The sequence below is a fragment of the Oryza glaberrima genome, chromosome 9, assembly GCF_000147395.1.
Source record: "Oryza glaberrima chromosome 9, OglaRS2, whole genome shotgun sequence".
Lineage (NCBI taxonomy): Eukaryota > Viridiplantae > Streptophyta > Magnoliopsida > Poales > Poaceae > Oryza > Oryza glaberrima.
The window spans coordinates 18,715,076-18,734,509 of record NC_068334.1 but is presented as its reverse complement, the minus strand read 5'-3'; the positions used below and the strand labels follow the sequence as shown (position 1 = coordinate 18,734,509).

The window sequence follows — 19,434 nt, the reverse complement described above, 5'->3', positions numbered from 1 at the left end:
CTCGTCGAAACCTCGAAATTTCGCAAAATTCGACCGGTTTTCGTCGGAATTGTTAACCCTGATCGTTGCGACCAAAACAGATTAGTGTGTTTCACTGAAACACCGGTTTTCAGCAAATAACAAATATATACATTGTAAAAAGAAAAAAAATTAGCTTCTTGCAGACTACATAATAAATAAATATCCATGGATTTAACTCTCGTTACAAGTAGCCGCTTTCTGTATCTCATCTTTATTTAGGAGTAGATATCTCGATCAGTCAGAAGCCAAAGGACCCGACCTCACTAGCTCTGCCATCAACATAAGGATATGAAGCAGTCACAGCAAGCATAATTCCAGTCCCAGAACAAAACACCCCAATGAGATCTGCGAAAATTATTAGTACACCGGCACAGAAACCACCAACACAAGCTGCCCTCATGACATGACGCCGAATTTCGTTCGCATGTATTGAGTCGGGCTGGGCAAGCCTCAGTCTTCGTTCCTCCTGCATCTGCATTGAATCAATCAAAGTAAACGGATTAACTTGCTAATATGTAACAGGGGAAGAGGGTAAAACAACAATGCTGCGCAGAGTTTCTTTTCATACATACATTTAACACAACAAACCCGTTGAAAACTCCTTTTGAAGATGCACAGACCATAAGACCCATTGAGATAAACACACATGAAATAAGCACGAATGCGACATATATAAATGCATGGAACGGGTCCCTGTGCAAATCAGCCAAGCTGCAGGAGAGAAAAGGGAAACATAAGGCAAAGCAAAAAAAAAAGGCAACACTTAGGACTTAGGTATCAAGTCATACTTTTAAATTGAAATCAGAAATGTGGGCAATATAATTTCCACAAGTATGTGCACTCACATAGGGGGCGTTGTTAGGTAGTACACTATCCCTCCAACAGGGATAGACTGTCCAAAATGGTTCAATCCATCCCACTTGCCAAGCAAATTCACTAGTGTGTTTCCACTGTATTTCTTGTACAGCACCTGCAACCCAAAAAACAGAGTTAGCATGTTTTACATAGGAAGCCTCAGCAGTGTTAGTAGTATCACATTATAAAGTGTAATAGTGTAGGCAAGCACCTTTGAGGCAACATAAGGAAGTGGGAGCAGTAAACGGTGCAAGACAACAGGCCCATACAAGAAATGTGAGAGCTTGATGTGGCAGTAGGCTTGAAAATTACGCCGTGTCCTGACAGGCAGTACAATATAGAAGCCTTGGAAGAATATGGCAAGTGGAACAAACAAGCAAGTGGCTAGAAAATTGATAATATTCGGGAGGTTTTGACGGTAAAAGGCTTTAGACATTGCAGACAATTTATCCGTTCTAGTCATCAGAAGATGAACCCAGGCAATAACAGCTCCCTCAAATTCAGGGCTTTGTTCAGGATACACGACGGACATGGGGCTGAAGGCCTTCCACAGAATATTTACACTATACAGAAAATGGGACAGGTGTTAGCTTACAGTCTTAAACCAATTCAACCATGATGCTTTTAATTTCAAGCCCTTACCAGATGTTGGTGGCAGTGAACAAGGATATACCAGATAACAATCCATATCCTTTTCTTAGGACATCATCAAGATAAATGACAATGATATCAGAGCAAAGAATCTGAAGCATTATTAGAACCGTATTGACAGTGAAATGTTGGCTTCGCACATAGAAATTAACAGCTCCCAGAATGGCAACCAATATCCCCAGCAACCTTTGTGCTCTATTCCTGAATTTCATAAATAAAGGCCCCAATTAGCAAACAAAAATTGCAATTTGTTGTTTACAAAATTTCACCACCCAAAAGAATATTCATTTCTTTATGAAACCGATCAAAGCATAGCAGATCGACTGTCACCATTCCATCTCTCCATATGCAAATATTGCCGTTAGATTAATTGGAGGTGAGCAGAATCAGCACTTACATAAGAACACCAGTTTCAGGTGCACTGGTATCGAGAGTTATGATCTTTAGGTACACCCAGATCTTCACCAGAACCTCAGGTACTAGAATAGCGACGATCCCGTGCGACAAGAGAGTACTACGGCTTGACGCCAGAATCAGATGCAGCCAATGTAATGGATCAGGCTCAATGGTTCGAGGTTGGTGTTGGATCCCATACAATAGAACTTGGCTGGCAGTCACAAAGATGAAAAGTACAATGGCCGTGTATTTAAATTTTTGACGGGGAGAGATGGGCTGGTCAGGACACTGCACTTCAGGGACTAGCGCTGCTAATCTCCAGAACTTTGACCTATTTGACATCTTTCCTGATAGTTAACCAAGGTAGAACCTGGCAAAACAAATCAGAAAGAAAATACAATTACACAACTGCAAATTAAAGAAAATGCAATTAAACACTTCAATTAATATTAAGCAGGCTAATATCTCCTTCTTTCTTTTTACAGTACTTCCTCGGAAGATGACAGTCGCTGGTACGAAGTTCAATCAAGTGTAGTAGTAAATGCAAGAACAAACTCATGGCTAATAACTCCCCTACACTTTTGGGGGGAACGGACAAACTGTTATTAGTTACTCCCTCCGTTTTACAATGTAAGACTTTCTAGCATCCCACATACATATAGATGTTAATGAATCTAAACACATATATATCTAGATTCATTAACATCTAAATAAATATGAACAATGCTAGAAAGTCTTACGTTGTGAAACGGAGGAAGTACTTGTTAATATTAAGAGCTTCTTCCACAGGTCTAGATCAAGAGAAGCTAGGGTTAACGCAAGCAAAAATCCGAGACAAAAGTGGGGTGGGTTTGCGTAACTGGACAGGATGCTCACCCGGGCGGAAGCCGCAGGAAGACGGCGCCTATGGAGATCGATCGGCGCAGGCAGGCGGTGGGCGAACTCGCAAGGAGGGGAGGCGCCGCCAAGGGGACGGCGAAATTCAGGCCGTTGGTGTTGGAGGGGGTGTGTGTTTGTTTACAAATCACTCCTCTCTCATCTATGAATATATTAAACCCTAGGCAAATATTAATAACTTTTATTGTTCATCTAACCCTCTTCGTCTATTTTTTATATAAAAAATCTCCGACATAGATTTAGTACTAGAAGTCAACTTCTACTCCCATCAGAACTCAATCTTTCTATTTCCAAAACCTATTACAGTTTCTAAATTAAATTCTCCTCCATCAATTCAGAAACCACAACCGGCATCGGACTCCTACTGCACGGCAAGGGCCAATCGTTTGACCAAACATTGTACTCCCTCCATGAAAAAAAAATTGACTTCTAAAGTTTAAATTTTATTCTACAGGAAATCAACTTTTACCATTCTACCTACCCTCAACACGTAAAATGAGAAATATTATTCCTTCAATATCATTTACCTACCTATCACAATTACTATTTTTTTTCAATAATGAGAGACATTTTAGTCGTTTTCACTCTCCACTAATTTTGCATTGAAATGCTAGGGTTTGATTTTATATTGTCTGTACTAAACTCTGCCACCTCGATGCTCGTACGGCTCCCACGCAGATTTTTTTTAACTTTTTAAACTTATTAATTTTATAAATTTTAAAAATAAACTATCACAAAACTTATTTTCAAAATTGATATGTGAAAAGGAACTAATATCCTACTCCCTCTATCAAAAAAAATCTAACCTATGAGTGGTCATGTGACCCATCTACTAGTACATCAAATCTAGGTTAGTTTTTTTGACGAAGATTTGTTATACTAGGAGGGTTAGGTAATGTTTTTTTATGGAGCGAGTATGTGCCAACTTCTTGATACAAAAAACAAAACTTTTTTTTTTCGAGAAATGGATTTGCTTAGCATTTAATTTTTAGTGTGCGCCAAATTTTGGTTGAAAAGGTTTTCCCATGCCCATCTTCCATTGAGCCGGGCAAATAAACGAACCTGAATGGGCCCCACCCAACAGTGACACAAATAATACCTTAATTTAATACACCAGTAGGCAACTAGGCATAGATAGGTGGTGTTTGAAGATTAAGTGTTTCACGTAAAACGAAGTGGTAATAACGTGTGACTAATTGAGTTTTAATTATTACAAACTTGAAAAATAAATTAATCTAATATTTTAGAACAACTTTCATATAGAAAGTTTTCGCACGAAATGCACCGTTTAACAGTTTGAAAAGCGTACCACTATAATCCAAAATTTAATCCACACTTTTAAATGGATTCGAACGGGGCCATAGTACTGTCACTTTTCTTATTTAAGATATAGAATTTACATCGGTTTTCATTAACAAGCTTTAATTTCACCTCTGAATCCAAAATTCTCCAAATTATCTCCACTCTCCAGCCTCTAATACAATAAGAACAAGCAGCCCTTCTCAAAAAAAAAAAAGAAAAAGAAAAAGAAAAAGAAAGAAAAAAAAAAAGAAAGAAGAAGGAGCAAGCCTCGCCTACTTAAGCACAACAGCAGCCTTGCTCCAGCTGCGAGCTAGAGCCATGGCGACCGGAGAGCTCGCTCTCGTGTCCTCGCTGTTCATCGTCGTCGTGTTCCTCTTGCTTGGTGCGGTGGCGAGAGAGGCTTCTGCGCTCACCCGGCATGACTTCCCCGAGGGCTTCGTCTTCGGCGCAGGCTCCTCCGCTTTCCAGGTATATATACATAAAATCCATCGATCATGCATGTCAGAAGCTCATCATGCTCAGATGCTCATCCTGCTCACGCTCAATGCTCATGCTCTGCTGAAATTTGGCGGAATTTGTTGCATCGGATTTGTGTTTCCGTATTGCATCATGTTTGTATATGCCAAGATATGTGCTTACTACCGTGTGAGCAATGCTGTTCAAGAACTGAATTTGTTTTTGCAAATGTGTCACACCTGGAGTAGGTGGAAGGGGCAGCTGCAGAGGATGGGAGGAAGCCCAGCATTTGGGACACCTTCATCCATCAAGGTCCAAAAAAATGGAGTAGATGATAATCTTCTCCTCATGCTTTTATTCTAGAACATTTTTTTTCTTGTATGTTCTTTATTTACGCATGCATATAGTTGCATTGTTCTAGAATGAATATGTCCATGATTGATGCTTACAGGGTACATGCCTGACGGCTCCAATGCAGATGTCTCAGCAGATCAGTATCACCATTACAAGGTCAGTGATAAGTTCAGATATGACACAAAATCTATAAAAAAGATCAGTTTAATCTACCTTTTTTTATTTTCAATGATTTCAGGAGGATGTAAAGCTTATGTATGACATGGGGCTGGATGCGTACAGATTTTCCATTGCTTGGCCTCGTCTTATTCCGGGTAGACATAATCACATAAATAAGGTAGTACTACTGAATATCTTCTGAACACTTATGACAGTGAGTTTCAAATTGTTTTTAGATGGAAGAGGAGAGATCAACCCCAAGGGCTTGGAGTACTACAACAATCTGATAGACGAATTGATAATGCATGGTACACATTACTTGCTGCACCTTGGATTTATTCCTAGCTGAATCTTGATCGGTAGACTCATCTTCTGTCATGTATTGGCAGGAATACAACCTCATGTCACCATCTACCATTTTGATCTCCCTCAGGCCCTTCAGGATGAGTATGGTGGAATACTCAGCCCCAGATTCATGTAGGCACCCTGAGAAACTCCACAAAATCCTATGTAATCTAAATGTTTTCATGACACAAGCTGATCCAAATGGTGATGAATTCAGGCAATTCCCTAAAAATTTTTTTATATTTTTTTAGAGATGGGTATTTTTTACCCGGTCTCTACATCCAACCGGATATATGCAACCTTTTTAAATTAGGAACTTAGCCTATCAAGCAGGGAACTTAGCCCTCAAATAACCCAATCTGAAATTCGCTCCTAGAAAGATTTGAACTCAGGACCATAGGGTGCTACTCAGGTCACTACAACCACTAGTCAATTCCCTGACATGTTGCCACATATGATATTTCAGAGAAGATTACTCGGCTTATGCCGAGGTGTGCTTCAAGAACTTCGGTGACAGGGTGAAGCACTGGGCCACCTTTAACCAGCCGAACATCGAGCCCATCGGCGGCTTCGACGCCGGCGACCGGCCGCCGCGGCGGTGCTCCTACCCCTTCGGCACCAACTGCACCGGCGGCGACTCCTCGACGGAGCCGTACATCGTGGCTCACCACCTGCTGCTCGCTCATGCCTCGGCAGTGTCCATCTACAGACAGAAATACCAGGTCACAATACTGAATTCATACTGTGTTCATTAGTATGTCTTTGGTGTGTCTTTCACATACCAAGAAATGGTCCCTGAACATTGAATTGGACATGACAGCAGGCAATTCAAGGAGGCCAGATAGGGATCACTCTCATGGTTCGGTGGCATGAGCCATACACCGACAAAACAGCCGATGCAGCTGCTGCCTTTAGGATGAATGAATTCCATATTGGATGGTTAGTACTGCTACTTAAATTGCAGTACCAACTAGCCATGTCATACTAACTACTCCACTGACTAACTACTCCACTAACTACTACTCCCTCCGTTTTAAAATGTTTGACACCGTTGACTTAGTACGTGTTTGGCCATTTGTCTTATTCAAAAAATTTAAATAATTACTTATTCTTTTCATATCATTTGATTCATTGTTAAATATACTTTAATGTACATATAGTTTTACATATTTCACAAAATTTTTTGAATAAGACGAACGGTCAAATACGTACTAAAAAGTCAATGGTGTCAAACATTTTGAAACGGAGGGAGTACTCCGTAGTACTTAAATTCTCGGCATTGCTATCTCAAATCCCAAGTACACTCATGACAAACTTAAAACGATGTTTATACCCGGACTTTTCAAGCATAAAACAACAAGTGTTTGTGATATGAAACTTTATTCGGTTCAGCAATTTGTTAGTCAAGTACTCCCTCATTCCCAAATTGATCATCATATATATTTATGTACCAAGACCAAGGATAATTTAAATCACATCAATCAAGATATCATGCACATATTCTCCCACAATGCATGCATCGATTAAAATACCATACCAATTACACCTTAATATGCAGACATTCTTCCATGTTGTATTAATTATGTTATGATGAAATCTATGTCCATGTGGTTATATGATATTCAATTTAAGAAATTTTGAATTCCATTATATGATGATCAATTTGGAAAGGAGGGAGTATTTCTGTATCTTCTGACCGTGTATATCCACTTGTGCGAGCCTGCGAGGTCAGATTTCTATCAATTATCTTAGAAAACAAATTGTCGGTCTCCTGTTTTTTCAATGTACTGATCTCCGTCTGAAAATGCAGGTTTTTGCATCCTTTGGTGCACGGAGACTACCCTCCGGTGATGAGGAGTCGCGTGGGCGTTCGGTTGCCATCCATAACGGCGTCAGATTCAGAGAAAATACGCGGATCGTTCGACTTCATCGGCATCAACCATTACTACGTTATCTTTGTGCAATCCATCGACGCGAATGAGCAGAAACTACGGGACTACTACATCGACGCAGGTGTTCAAGGTAAGAATCTCTGAACACCAGATGTTCCCAAGCTAAGTAATCAGTCAAACTTTGCATGCATTACCCATGGCTTTCTACAATCAACTCTCAACTGCATTAGTTTTTTGAGTTCCATAAACCGATCAGCTGATCAGTTGCTGCTCATCTGGTGCAGGAGAAGACGACAAGGTAATATATAGATAATCGAGCTGCAGTGGAGCAGAGTTGTTTTTGAAAATGTTTCAAGGCATTAGAAATTCAGTCTTGATAGTCCTTTCGAGATGGTGCTCTCTACTGACACTATTTTACTATATTCGCTTTGGAAGTGATCTCAACCATTGATTTATAAGTTTTACTACTAGTAGTTAATTAATGTGGTAACATAAATAGATATGAGTAAAACACCTCTTCTTTCGATGCTCCCTTTGCAGGAGAACATTCAGTGTCATTCTTGGTCTCTTGGCAAGGTGCTGAATCACCTGAAACTCGAGTATGGCAACCCCCCGGTCATGATCCACGAAAATGGTAGGTCCGAATTCTGCGTGGGAAATGTTTTTAATCCCTTAGGGGGATATTCCTTCGCTTATATGTCACCTAAAAAGTTATAAACTTTTTTTAAAAAATGACAAGATAGATTAATATGAAATATACTATCCACAAACGTGTAAGTTAAAAATTTAACTTCTATAAGTTGGTAACAGAAATAATGAATATAACTGTGAATATATGTTAACTATTTTTAGTTTAATTTATTCTTTTCTTTCTAACTTGTTGAAATCAAATTTGATCTTACATGTTTGTAAATGATATATATTAATCTATGTTATCAAATTTTTTTAAAAAAAGCAAATTGTAACTATTTATGTGACATGCAAAAAAAACGATCGGGTCTCATCTAGAGGGATGAAAATCCATCTTCCATAGTTCTTGGTAGCTTTAAAATGGCAATTGTCACTGGCTTAGTACGATGTAAATTATGTTTTTTCCTCGATGCCTCAGGTTATTCAGATTCACCGGATATCTTCGGAAAGATCAACTACAACGATGACTTCAGATCGAAGTTCTTGCAGGGCTACCTGGAAGCTCTGTACTTGTCCGTACGGTGCGCTCACTCTCCTTGCTACTTACTTCGTTTGTACTCGTAAAGGAAGTCGTTTTGGACAGCGACATGGTCTCTAAAACACAACTTTGACTTCTTATTTCTATAAAAATATTTATTAAAAAGTGATATATGTATACTTTTATGAAAGTATTTTTAAGATAAATCTATTTATATAATTTTTACATATTCAAACTTAACAAGTTGAGAGTTATTCATGATTTATATTCTCAGGGTTTGACTTAAACATTGTCCTAAACGACTTCCTTTACTAGTATAAAGGGAGTACTCCCACCATTTCATATTGTAAGACATTTTAGTTTTTTCTAAGACAAACTTCTTTAAACATAACTAAAACAGAAAAATATGCCAATATTTATAACATCAAATTAGTTTTATTAAAATCCACAATAAAATATGTCGTGATGGTACATTTATTTGGTATTAAAGATATTAATAACTTCTTTTGGTTTTTAACAGATGATACCGTTAACTCAAACATTCATCTTATTGAAAATATATATTTAATTTTTTACTTGGTTTTATCATTAATGATGTAAGCTTAGTCAAAATTAGACATATGGTTGAACATATGTTAAAAAATTCAATGTCATCATCTATTAAAAATCTGAGCGGGCATTTCTTTATAAACTTAGTTAAAATTAGAGAACTTTAACTTAGCACAAAACTGAAACAGCTCATTATATACAGCGGAAGTACTAATCAGTTCGGACTTAAGATAGATTGTGCTTAATGGATGCAAATTGTGTGCTGTACTGCACCTAAAGTAGGTGCCACTGACATGCGGGTCACCTACTGCATATGCTGTACAGTAGAGGATCCTCTCCTGCTTAATTAGTTTTCGTGTGTTTATTTTCACGTTAAAATTGAAAGTTTGATTAAAATTGGAAGTTTGAAAAAAAAAACTAGAAGTTTATGTGTGAAGGAAAATTTTGATGTGATGGAAAAGTTGAAATTTTAAAGAAAAAGTTAGGAACTGAACAAGGGCTTTGTTGGTCTGCTGGTGCAGGAACGGATCGAACACGCGGGGATACTTCGTGTGGTCGATGTTCGACACGTTCGAGTTCCTCTACGGCTACCGCTTGCGGTTTGGCCTGTGCGGCGTCGACTTCACCGCCGCGGCGAGGACGAGGTACCTCAAGAACTCGGCGCGATGGTACTCCGGCTTCCTCCGCGGCGGCGAGCTCCGGCCGGAGAAACCCTACGCCACACTGTGATCACTCCAGAGAAATTCGGAGGCGTACAGTACAGGAAGATGGCCAACGCTGGCTAAGTTATTACTACCTCCGTATTTTAATGTATAACGCCGTTGACTTTTTATCTAACGTTTCACCATTCGTCTTATTCAAAAAATTTATGTAATTATTATTTATTTTATTGTGACTAGATTCATCATCAAATGTTCTTTAAGCATGACATAAATATTTTTATATTTACACAAAAAAAATTTGAATAAAATGAATGGTCAATTGTTGTTTAAAAAGTCAACAGTGTCATACATTAAAGGTAAATTTTGCTACAGGACACTCGTTATGTGTGGTTTTAGCCCTAAGACACTGCCCAAACACACTTTTGAGGAAAAACACTCCATAAACGTGGTAATTTGCTAGTGAACATCGTGCCGATTAAAATAATACTTTTCGGTTGGGGAGGAGAGAGGAATCACGTGAAATGTGAAAAATACCCTTGGACCCACATGTCAGCTCTCCATCTCTCTCCCTCCTTTCTCTCTTCTTCCGGTCATGGCTTGCTCGGCGACGGCGGCGACGCCCGGAGTGCGCGCGGCCTACTCGGCGGCCGAGGCACTGCTTGTGGCACTCGAGCGCGAGCGCCTCACGCAGCAGCACCCGCATCAGCAGCGACGGGCCACATGAAGACGAGCACGGGCCGCACGGGCTCAGGGCGCCGTTCCCGTGCATGGATCAGCTGCTCTTCAATTCGACGTGGACGGCTCCGCCCGCGGTGCTCGGCACGCCATTGCTGCAGATCCAGGTAAGCTTCATTTTTGCTCATTCACGCATCGACAATGGTGGCATGCATGGCACATGTCCACATGTGTTGACTTGATCCATGGACGGACAGGTGACCCGCCTCCTCTGCGGAGGATTCGTCCTCGGAATACGCCTCAACCACGCCATGTGCGATGCCTCCAGTGTCGTGCAGTTCATGGACACCGTCGCCGATCCCGCGAGCTAGCTGCTGGATGCGCGCAAGCCACCCAAGCCGGCGTTCTAGCTCCGAGAGTACAACTACGTAGCCGTCGCGCCCCCGGCGCCGGCCGTGGTCCCCGGCGACATGGTCATGCGCATCTTTTCTTTCAGCCCCGGCGACGTCGCCACCGCACCTCCGTGGCCGCGCGACGAGCTTCGACGTGCTTGTGGCGCGGCGTTCGTCTGGCGCGCCCGCCCCAGGGCGCTCGAGATCCCCGCCGGCGAGGACGAGCAAACTGATGTTGGCGAGCGTGTCGAGCACGGTGAGGCGGCCACCGATGTCAGGTGTGGAGGAGGAGGTCCTCCATCGGCCACCGGTGCCGAGTAGGCCGCGCGCGCTACGGGCGTCACCGCCGTCGCCGAGCAAGCCATGACCGGGAGAAGAGAGAAAGGAGGAAGAAAGAGAGGAAGAGAGATAGAGAGCTGACATGTGGGTCCAAGGGCATTTTTAATATTTCACGCGATTTCTCTCTCCTCCTCAACTGGAAATCATTATTTTATATGGCGCGGTGTCCATTGACAAATTACCACGTTTATGAAGTGTTTTCCTCAAAAGTGAGTTAGGGCAATGTCTCACGGCTAAAACCACGAAATCATAGTGTCCTGTAGCAAAATTTGCCTACATTAAAATACGGAGGGAGTACTAGTACTTCCTTTTGTTTTTAATATGATGAATTAACCAACGTCATATAGAAATAAGGGTTTGTTGGAACCATGCCACTCTATATTTGTAAAATTTAAGATATGTCACCCGTATCTTAATGACACGTAGGATCCACATGAGTCAATGATATATGGATCAGGGTAGCATATTATAAATTTTGTAAAATTCATGTGGATGGTTCAAATTGTCCCTAGAAATAAAAGGGGTAATATCTTTTTCCCCTTTTTACTACACGAAAGGGGAAAGTTTCACCTCTCCACGCAATTGGTTAAAAATAAAAATGACCTGGCCTTCTAGAAGAAGGCGACTAGAAGTCCAAAGGATGGATGCATGAATGTAAATGGAAAAATTGGACAGAATCACGAAGAGAGGAGAAGCGATCAGAAGCAGCCGGAATTCAGAAATGGTGATCAATTTGAGTTACTACACTCCTTTGTACCACCTATGACATTTCGCTGTTGCTGTCGTTATCTTTTTATTTGTTTTTTTCTTCTAAAAAAGTCCATGTCTATGTATGGATATGTACTGAGCACGTACTTCGTAGCTACTCTGTTTTAAATTATAAAATATTTTAACTTTGATCCCAGAAGTAAGTCATAAAATTTCTAGGGCGATAGGTCAAGAAACCATGGGACGGTATACCTTCTCTTTGGAATGTTCGTTCGAGAGATGGAACGTGTACAATAAATAATATTTTTGGGATGATAGTTCGGAACAATATTGGAAATTAGAAAGCCATTATATTGCAATATATATTCCATACATTTGGACTTCAGCTGGAGTATGCTTAATTAGTTTCTCGGTTCGCCGGCGACCGACGGGTGCAGGAGCGGATCAAACGCGGGGTACTTTGTGTGGTCGTTGCTCGACGAGTTCGAGTTGCTCTCCGGCTACGGTGTACATGCGATACGGCCCGTGTAGCGCCGACTTCACCGCGCCAGCGAGAACGAAGTACGTCATGAGCTCGATGTGCTGGTACTATGGCTTCCTCCTCGGCGGCAAAGCTCCGGCCGAAGAAATCCGACATCACATTGAGACTCCGGAGAAATCTACATAATTATTATTTAACTTGATTCTAAGAAGCTGAGGCCCTACTAAAGAAATTTAAGATTTTGATAAACAACTGGATGGTCATTTTCTGTATTTTATAGCTACATATTCTCAAAATCTAGGTAATAATCTATATTGTTTGAGAAACTAAAGCTTCCTAAAGAAACAATTGTTACCAGAAGCTTCTCGAACTCTACTTCCCGGAAAAAATGTGGTCATTTATTAATATATAATTAATTAAGTATTAGAAAAAATAATTTAAAAATAGATTAATATAATTTTTTGTATATATATATTTTTTGTCCGTTTATTAATTTAAAAAGTATGTACTGAAAAATGAAAGAGGCAAGTTTAGAAAGCAAAGAAAAGAACTCAGTCGCGGTCAGTATCACTCAGGTTGTGATCCATGAGAGATAGTCATGGTTAGTAACCAGGTGGTAAACCATGCCAGCTGTGTTCGTTGCCCCTGGTTCGCAACTTCTAAATAATGTGTTTTTTAACTGTTAAATAGTAATAGTGTGTTATTTATAAAAAGTTTCTATACAGAAGTTACCTTAAAAAAATCATATTGATCCACTTTTTTTTTAAAAAAGCTAATACTTAATTAATCGTATAATCTATCTAGCGAGGCCTCTCGCGATAGTCTTAACGCGAGACCCAACCATGTGAACAGTGGAGTGGAGAAGCCAGCACACATGCATGCCTTTTTTCATTACACATGCATGTTTTTTCCCTTTCTTATAATTTTTCTCTCAAATTACTTATCCGATCTACAATCCGATTACACTATTGTGTTCGTTACAATTAAATCTTCACAACAAGATATTACATGATTATATTACGATGAAAAAAATTATATTTATAAATTACTTTTATTACATATGAAAGTTACTTTTGTCATATATATATAAGTTACTTTTAGATTTGACTAAATTACTTCTTAGACGTATAAAAGTAAATTCAATAGAGTCTAAAAGTAATTTACATATATTATTATGGGTTTGTTGAAACCATACCACCCTATATTTGCAAAATTTAAGATATGCCACCCGTATCTCAATGACATATAGGACCCACATGAGTCAATGACATGTAGGTCAGGGTGGCATATCATAAATTTTGTAAAATTTGTGTGCCATGGTTCAAATTGTCCCTATTATAAAAGTAACTTAAAACAAAACAGAAATAACTTTGTCATGACATTAGAAGTAAATTCGTTGTAGGGATAAAAATATGAATTTATCTAGAAATAAAATTTAATCGGCACATCAACACACATAAGTTTAACAATTTTTAAAAGTAACTTCAATATTAATTGGAAATAACTTTTGCATTGTTCAAAAGTAACTCTCTATAAATCTGTTTAATTATCGATTGTTTTTTCCTTTCATTTTTAGCTGTGTAGTCACGTCCAATGAAAAAGGGCATTCATTAAAGTTACTTTCTTTTTTTTATAAGTTATTTCTTTTACTTTTAGGTTTTATTGAATTTACTTTTATATGTCTAAGAAGTAATTTAGTGAAATCTAAAAGTAATTTAGATATATTATAAAAGTAATTTATAATTTTTCATCAAAATATAATCATGTGGGATCTTGTTATAAAGATTTAATTGTTACGAACACAACGGTGTAATCGGATCGTAAATCGGATAAATAGTTTAAGAGAAAATTGTATTTAAAGTATAGGTGAATAGTGTCTCTTACGTATGGAGTGGTAGCTAGTTTAGACAAACCAGCTACCACTAGCTGTGTAGTCACGTCCTTAATTAATCACGTGCTAATGGACCGCTCAGTTTTCCGTGCTTCCGGTTGGTAACACTGTCTTCCGAACACAGCCATCATTGGGCCTGTCCCCATCTTCCATTGGGCCGGGCAAAACTAGCCCGAGTTCGTAGGCCCACGGCCCACCCAACATGGACACAAAAATCCCAAAAGAAAAAAAAAAAAAGAAGCGTCGACTTCAGTGCCACTTGTCTCTCCTTCCACTCTCCAGTCAGCATCAAACAGTGAGGAGAAGACAAAACCTCGCCATCTTTATATTAGGCACTAGGCACAGCAGCTGAGCCAGCAGCCATGGCGGCCGGGGCACGAGCTCTCGTGCCCTCGCCCTTCATCGTCGTCGTCCTCCTCCTGCTCGCCGCCGCGGCGAGAGACGCTTCCGCGCTCACCCGGCATGACTTCCCCGAGGGCTTCGTCTTCGGCGCAGGCACCTCCGCTTTCCAGGTGCCAAGTACTCCTAGATTAATTAGCCAGTTTCACCTCACTTTGTCAGATGAACTATGTTATTATTTGTGCAGACAGTGCATATGTCGATACGATATCCCTGAAATTTGGCAGGAATTTGTTGCATCGGATTTGGATTTCTGTTTAATTTCTGTATCGTTTCCTGTTTGTATGGCATGATCTTTGCTGTTCAAGATCTGAATTTGTCTGCAACTTTGTAACATAACAACACCTGGAGTAGGTGGAAGGGGCAGCTGCAGAGGATGGGAGGAAGCCTAGCATCTGGGATACTTTCACCCATCAAGGTCCAAACAGATACTTGAATCATATATTCTCCTCATGACTTATTTTTTTTCTAGATGTTCTTTATTTACGCATGGTTGCATTGTTCCAGAATGAATATGTCCATGATGATGGCAAGGTGTGTCATCTCATTGTGTGTATGTCGCTCAAATAGTTATGATGAAAAAAATTAAGAAGATGTATTAACATGTGATATATTACTCCACAAACATACAAGCTAAAATTAGAGTTCTTAATACATTGTACTACCTTGATGTAATTGGTTGAGTTTAATAAAACTTTTATTATATAATAGTAAAAATTAGTGTTGGTGACAGGGTACTCGCCTGGCGGTGCCATTGCAGATGTCTCAGCAGATCAATATCACCATTACAAGGTCAGTGCTGCACTGTTGCAGTGATAAGTTCAGATATGACGCAAATATATATTACAAGAAGATCAATTTAATCTACCCTTTTTTTTCAATGATTTCAGGAGGATGTAAAGCTTATGTATGACATGGGCCTGGATGCGTACAGATTCTCCATTGCTTGGCCTCGTCTTATTCCAGGTAGACATAATCACATAAATAAGGTAGTATTGAATATCTTCAGAACATTTCTGACAGGGAGCTTCAATTGGATTAGATGGAAGAGGAGAGATCAACCCCAAGGGCTTGGAATACTACAACAATCTGATAGACGAATTGATAATGCACGGTAAACATTACATGATCCATGCAGCTCTATTCTTAATTACCAAAATCTTGATCAATCAAGACCCATCTTCTGCCATGTTTTGGCAGGAATACAACCTCATGTCACCATCTACCACTTTGATCTCCCTCAGGCCCTTCAGGATGAGTACGGTGGAATACTCAGCCCCAGATTCATGTAAGCACCCTGAGAAATCCACAAAATCCTGTGTGACAAACTGACAAGCTGAACATTTTCGGCTTTTCGCAACGCAAAGTGATCGAAATGGTGAAGAATTCAGGCAATTTCTCTTTGAGGGGATCATGCTGACAGCCTGACATGGTGTAATCTACCATATATTTTCAGAGAAGATTACACGGCTTATGCCGAGGTTTGCTTCAAGAACTTCGGTGACAGGGTGAAGCACTGGGTGACAGTGAATGAGCCGAACATAGAGCCCATCGGCGGCTACGACGCCGGCGTTCAGCCGCCGCGGCGGTGCTCCTACCCCTTCGGCACCAACTGCACCGGCGGCGACTCCTCGACGGAGCCGTACATCGTGGCTCACCACCTGCTGCTTGCTCATGCCTCGGCAGTGTCCATCTACAGACAGAAGTATCAGGTCATATTAAATTCCATAACTAATTCCTACTGTTCACCATTATACAAAATACTTTTCATCATGCATTTGTGTTTCTTTCACGTGCCAAGATAAAATGGTCCCTGAAAATTGGATTTGGACATGGAAAGTTGGCAACAGGCAATTCAAGGAGGTCAGATAGGGATCACTCTGCTGGGCTGGTGGTATGAGCCCTACACCGACGCGGTGGCAGATGCAGCTGCTGCAATCAGGATGAATGAATTCCATATTGGATGGTTAGTTAGTACTTAAATTGCGGTAGTAACTACTTAAATTGTAGTCGAATACTACTGTCTCACTCAAAACGATGTTCATACGAAAATACGTTCAGTTTGGCTATTTGTCAGTCTCCTGATTTTACAATGTACCCCTCTGAAATAATGCAGGTTTATGAATCCTCTGGTGCATGGAGACTACCCTCCGGTAATGAGGAGCCGCGTAGGCGCTCGGTTGCCATCCATAACGGCGTCCGATTCGGAGAAAATACGGGGATCGTTCGACTTCATCGGCATCAACCATTACTTCGTTATCTTTGTGCAATCCAGCGACGCAAATCATGACCAGAAACTAAGGGACTACTACGTTGATGCAGGTGTTCAAGGTAAGGATCTCTGAACAACCACAGGCCAGATGTTCCCAAGCAAATTAATCTTGCATTGCCATGGTTTTCTACAGTCAACTGCATTAGTTTTTTGAGTTCCATATATGAGATTAAACCGAGCTGACTTGCTGCTCACCTGGTGCAGAGAATGGTGGAGGAGGATTCGACAAGGTAATATATAGATAATCATGCTGCAGTGGAGCAGAGTTGTTTCAGAAAATTTTTCAATGCATCAGAAATTCAGTCTTGACAGTTGCTTGAATGCTCCCTCCCTTTACAGGAGCACTATCAGCTTCATCCCTGGGCTCTTGGCAAGATGCTACATCACCTGAAGCTCAAGTATGGCAACCCCCCAGTCATGATCCACGAGAATGGTAGGTCTGAATTATCGAGCTATTTCTGAACATACGTAATGTAAATCTGATCAATGTGATGTGAATATGATTTTATTTTTTCCCTCTCGATGGCTCAGGCGACGCAGATTCACCGGAGACCCCGGGCAAGATCGACTACGACGACGACTTTAGATCGGATTTCTTGCAGAGCTACCTGGAAGTTCTGCACCTGTCCATACGGTGTGCTCACTCTCCCTGCTTATTACTCTCCATTCCATATTGTAAGGTGTTTCAGTTTTTATTCTAAGTTAAACTTCTTCAAATATGGCTAAATTTGAAGAAAAATAAACTAATTTCTATAACGTCAAATTAATGTCCAGTCTAGAAATCTTTGGAACTTCAGATAGAGACACTCTAGTTAATTTAGTTTCTTGGTTCGCGATGCAGGAACGGATCGAACACGCGGGGATACTTCGTGTGGTCACTGCTCGACGGGTTCGAGTTCCTCTCCGGCTACGGCAACCGCTTTGGCCTGTGCGGCGTCGACTTCACCGCGCCGGCGAGGACGAGGTACGTCAGGAGCTCGGCACGGTGGTACTCCGACTTCCTCAACGGCGGCGAGCTCCGGCCGGTGAAACCCTTCGTCGTATTATGAATCGGGAAGATATTAATCCGGAGACGTAGACTAGAAGATGAGCAACTTACTACTCTCTCCGTCCCAAAAAAGCCAATCCTCTGCTAGTACAACGATTCTGGATTATACTACGAGGGGTCACATCACTAGGTTAGTTTTTTTACAGAGAAAGTTTGCAGTTAATATTTTTTTCTTTTTACTATATACGAAAGTGGAAGGTTCCAACCCTCCACGCAATAGCCAAAAATAATAAAAGCGACATCGTCTTCTAGAAGGAGGCCAGAGAATGTGTATGGATGTAAATGGAAAAATCGGACAGAATCACGAACAGAGGAGATCAGAAACACCTGGAATTCAGAAAAAATGGTGAGAGTTGGCGACCAATTTGAGTTGCTGTACTCCTTTGTGCCACCTGCATTACCCTGTCGCTGTCGTTATCTTTCCATCAAAATGTTCATGTACGGACGTGTACAGGGCACCTAGGTGTCTGTCTACTGCATGCCTGCATTTGATGACCCGGGGCCCCACTCCTGTCGCCCCACGTCGACTTGTTAGGCGCAGGTTTAACTTTGTTTTGTGGGATAATTAGTTTGACTGTGATTTGGAGAGCAATTATTATGTTTGAAGTTCTTTAGTGGAGTATATACCTACTTGAGTGACGTATCATGTATCTAGCAAAAGTTTGAACCAAACTTAACCTTAAGTTCTTTAGGGATTAGGTCTGACCTTTTGCGCTTACCTGCGTATTGATAAATACTGCTCCCTCCGTCCAGAATATAAGAAGTTTTAGTGTTAGACACGATTATTAAGAAAATAGATAAAAGTTAGTGGTGGAGAGTTGTGATTGGATGAGTAGTAGAGTTATGTGGAAAAAGTGAATGATGGAGGGTTGTGATTGGTTGGGAAGAGAATGTTGGTGGAGAAGTTGATATATTTTGAGACAAATCCTGATAGCTAAAAGTTGTTCTATTTTAGAATGAAGGGAGTATATAATAGCATATCGGTGTCGCTATTATCAGTGCCGGTTCAATAAAACCCAACATTAACAATGGTTTTCCGCCCTAACACTCTAGCACCACGCAGAGGTAACACCTAACACTAATAAGAAGACATCAGCGTCGGGTCATATACAAACCAATATTGGTTATTCTACATATAAACCAATATACCAGTTTATAAGAATACCCGACATTGATCGGTTAATCATCAGTGTCGGTTCAAGTCGATTAGAGTGGGATGGACTAGCCTGTTGATGGAAAAAGTCATCAATGACGGGTCTTAATAAGCATCCGTGTCGGTTTGGGATATAAACTTAACTTTTTTATACAAATTCGAATTATGATAAAGTTTATATGAAAACTGTAGCTCTTGACAATATTTATGATTTTCTAGTTAACTTTTTAATTTGAATACTTTTAGATACTCAAATCCATTATTCAAATCTCAATTAGAAAGGCTAAAAATGAATATATCTATTTGCTAATAGAATTGATTGTTGGAATCACTCCCTCTCTTGTGTATTGTTTATCGCAAACACTCACG

The 19,434-nt window shown here is 40.4% G+C and overlaps 2 protein-coding genes across 5 annotated transcripts; one reads left to right on the top strand and one right to left on the bottom strand.

The window, feature by feature from the left end:
- Positions 1–48: 48 nt before the first annotated feature.
- LOC127785197 (uncharacterized) lies at positions 49–2,928 on the bottom strand. Its single transcript, XM_052312624.1, has 7 exons — positions 2,800–2,928; positions 1,925–2,293; positions 1,519–1,728; positions 1,088–1,439; positions 867–991; positions 594–732; positions 49–493 (listed from the first exon to the last, which is right to left on the bottom strand). Exons 2-7 carry the CDS (start codon positions 2,263–2,265, stop codon positions 260–262), a joined length of 1,401 nt encoding a protein of 466 aa, XP_052168584.1. The 5' UTR covers positions 2,266–2,293; positions 2,800–2,928; the 3' UTR covers positions 49–259.
- A 1,440-nt stretch (positions 2,929–4,368) lies between these two features.
- Positions 4,369–18,309, top strand: LOC127785195 (beta-glucosidase 32). 4 transcript variants are annotated; one of them, XR_008019671.1, is made up of 14 exons: positions 14,533–14,705; positions 14,947–15,010; positions 15,326–15,384; positions 15,483–15,558; positions 15,635–15,706; positions 15,793–15,880; positions 16,049–16,304; positions 16,443–16,558; positions 16,709–16,923; positions 17,069–17,094; positions 17,204–17,297; positions 17,396–17,498; positions 17,706–18,042; positions 18,165–18,309. XR_008019671.1 is itself a non-coding variant. In XM_052312623.1 (13 exons), the coding sequence occupies exons 1-13, from the start codon at positions 4,441–4,443 to the stop codon at positions 9,772–9,774; spliced, it is 1,512 nt and encodes a 503-aa protein (XP_052168583.1). In that variant the 5' UTR covers positions 4,369–4,440; the 3' UTR covers positions 9,775–10,152. The 4 variants fall into 4 exon arrangements, 3 of the variants coding, with proteins under 3 accessions (XP_052168583.1, XP_052168582.1, XP_052168581.1); XM_052312623.1 differs by lacking the exons at positions 14,533–14,705; positions 14,947–15,010; positions 15,326–15,384; ... (9 more) ...; positions 17,706–18,042; positions 18,165–18,309 and adding exons at positions 4,369–4,590; positions 4,827–4,890; positions 5,030–5,088; ... (8 more) ...; positions 8,437–8,539; positions 9,567–10,152; XM_052312622.1 differs by lacking the exon at positions 14,533–14,705 and adding an exon at positions 4,426–4,590 and having other exon boundaries at positions 17,706–18,309.
- The last annotated feature ends 1,125 nt before the right edge of the window (positions 18,310–19,434 follow it).

Coding starts and splice junctions, on each gene's coding strand:
- LOC127785197 (XM_052312624.1), bottom strand. CDS start 2,265: ATGTCAAATAGGTCAAAGTTCTGGAGATTAGCAGCGCTAGTCCCTGAA. Junction 1,729..1,924: donor CCTGAAACTGGTGTTCTTAT/GTAAGTGCTGAT, acceptor TATGAAATTCAG/GAATAGAGCACAAAGGTTGC. Junction 1,440..1,518: donor TTCACTGCCACCAACATCTG/GTAAGGGCTTGA, acceptor TTTTCTGTATAG/TGTAAATATTCTGTGGAAGG.
- LOC127785195 (XM_052312622.1), top strand. CDS start 4,441: ATGGCGACCGGAGAGCTCGCTCTCGTGTCCTCGCTGTTCATCGTCGTC. Junction 15,385..15,482: donor ATCAATATCACCATTACAAG/GTCAGTGCTGCA, acceptor CAATGATTTCAG/GAGGATGTAAAGCTTATGTA. Junction 16,924..17,068: donor CGTTGATGCAGGTGTTCAAG/GTAAGGATCTCT, acceptor CACCTGGTGCAG/AGAATGGTGGAGGAGGATTC.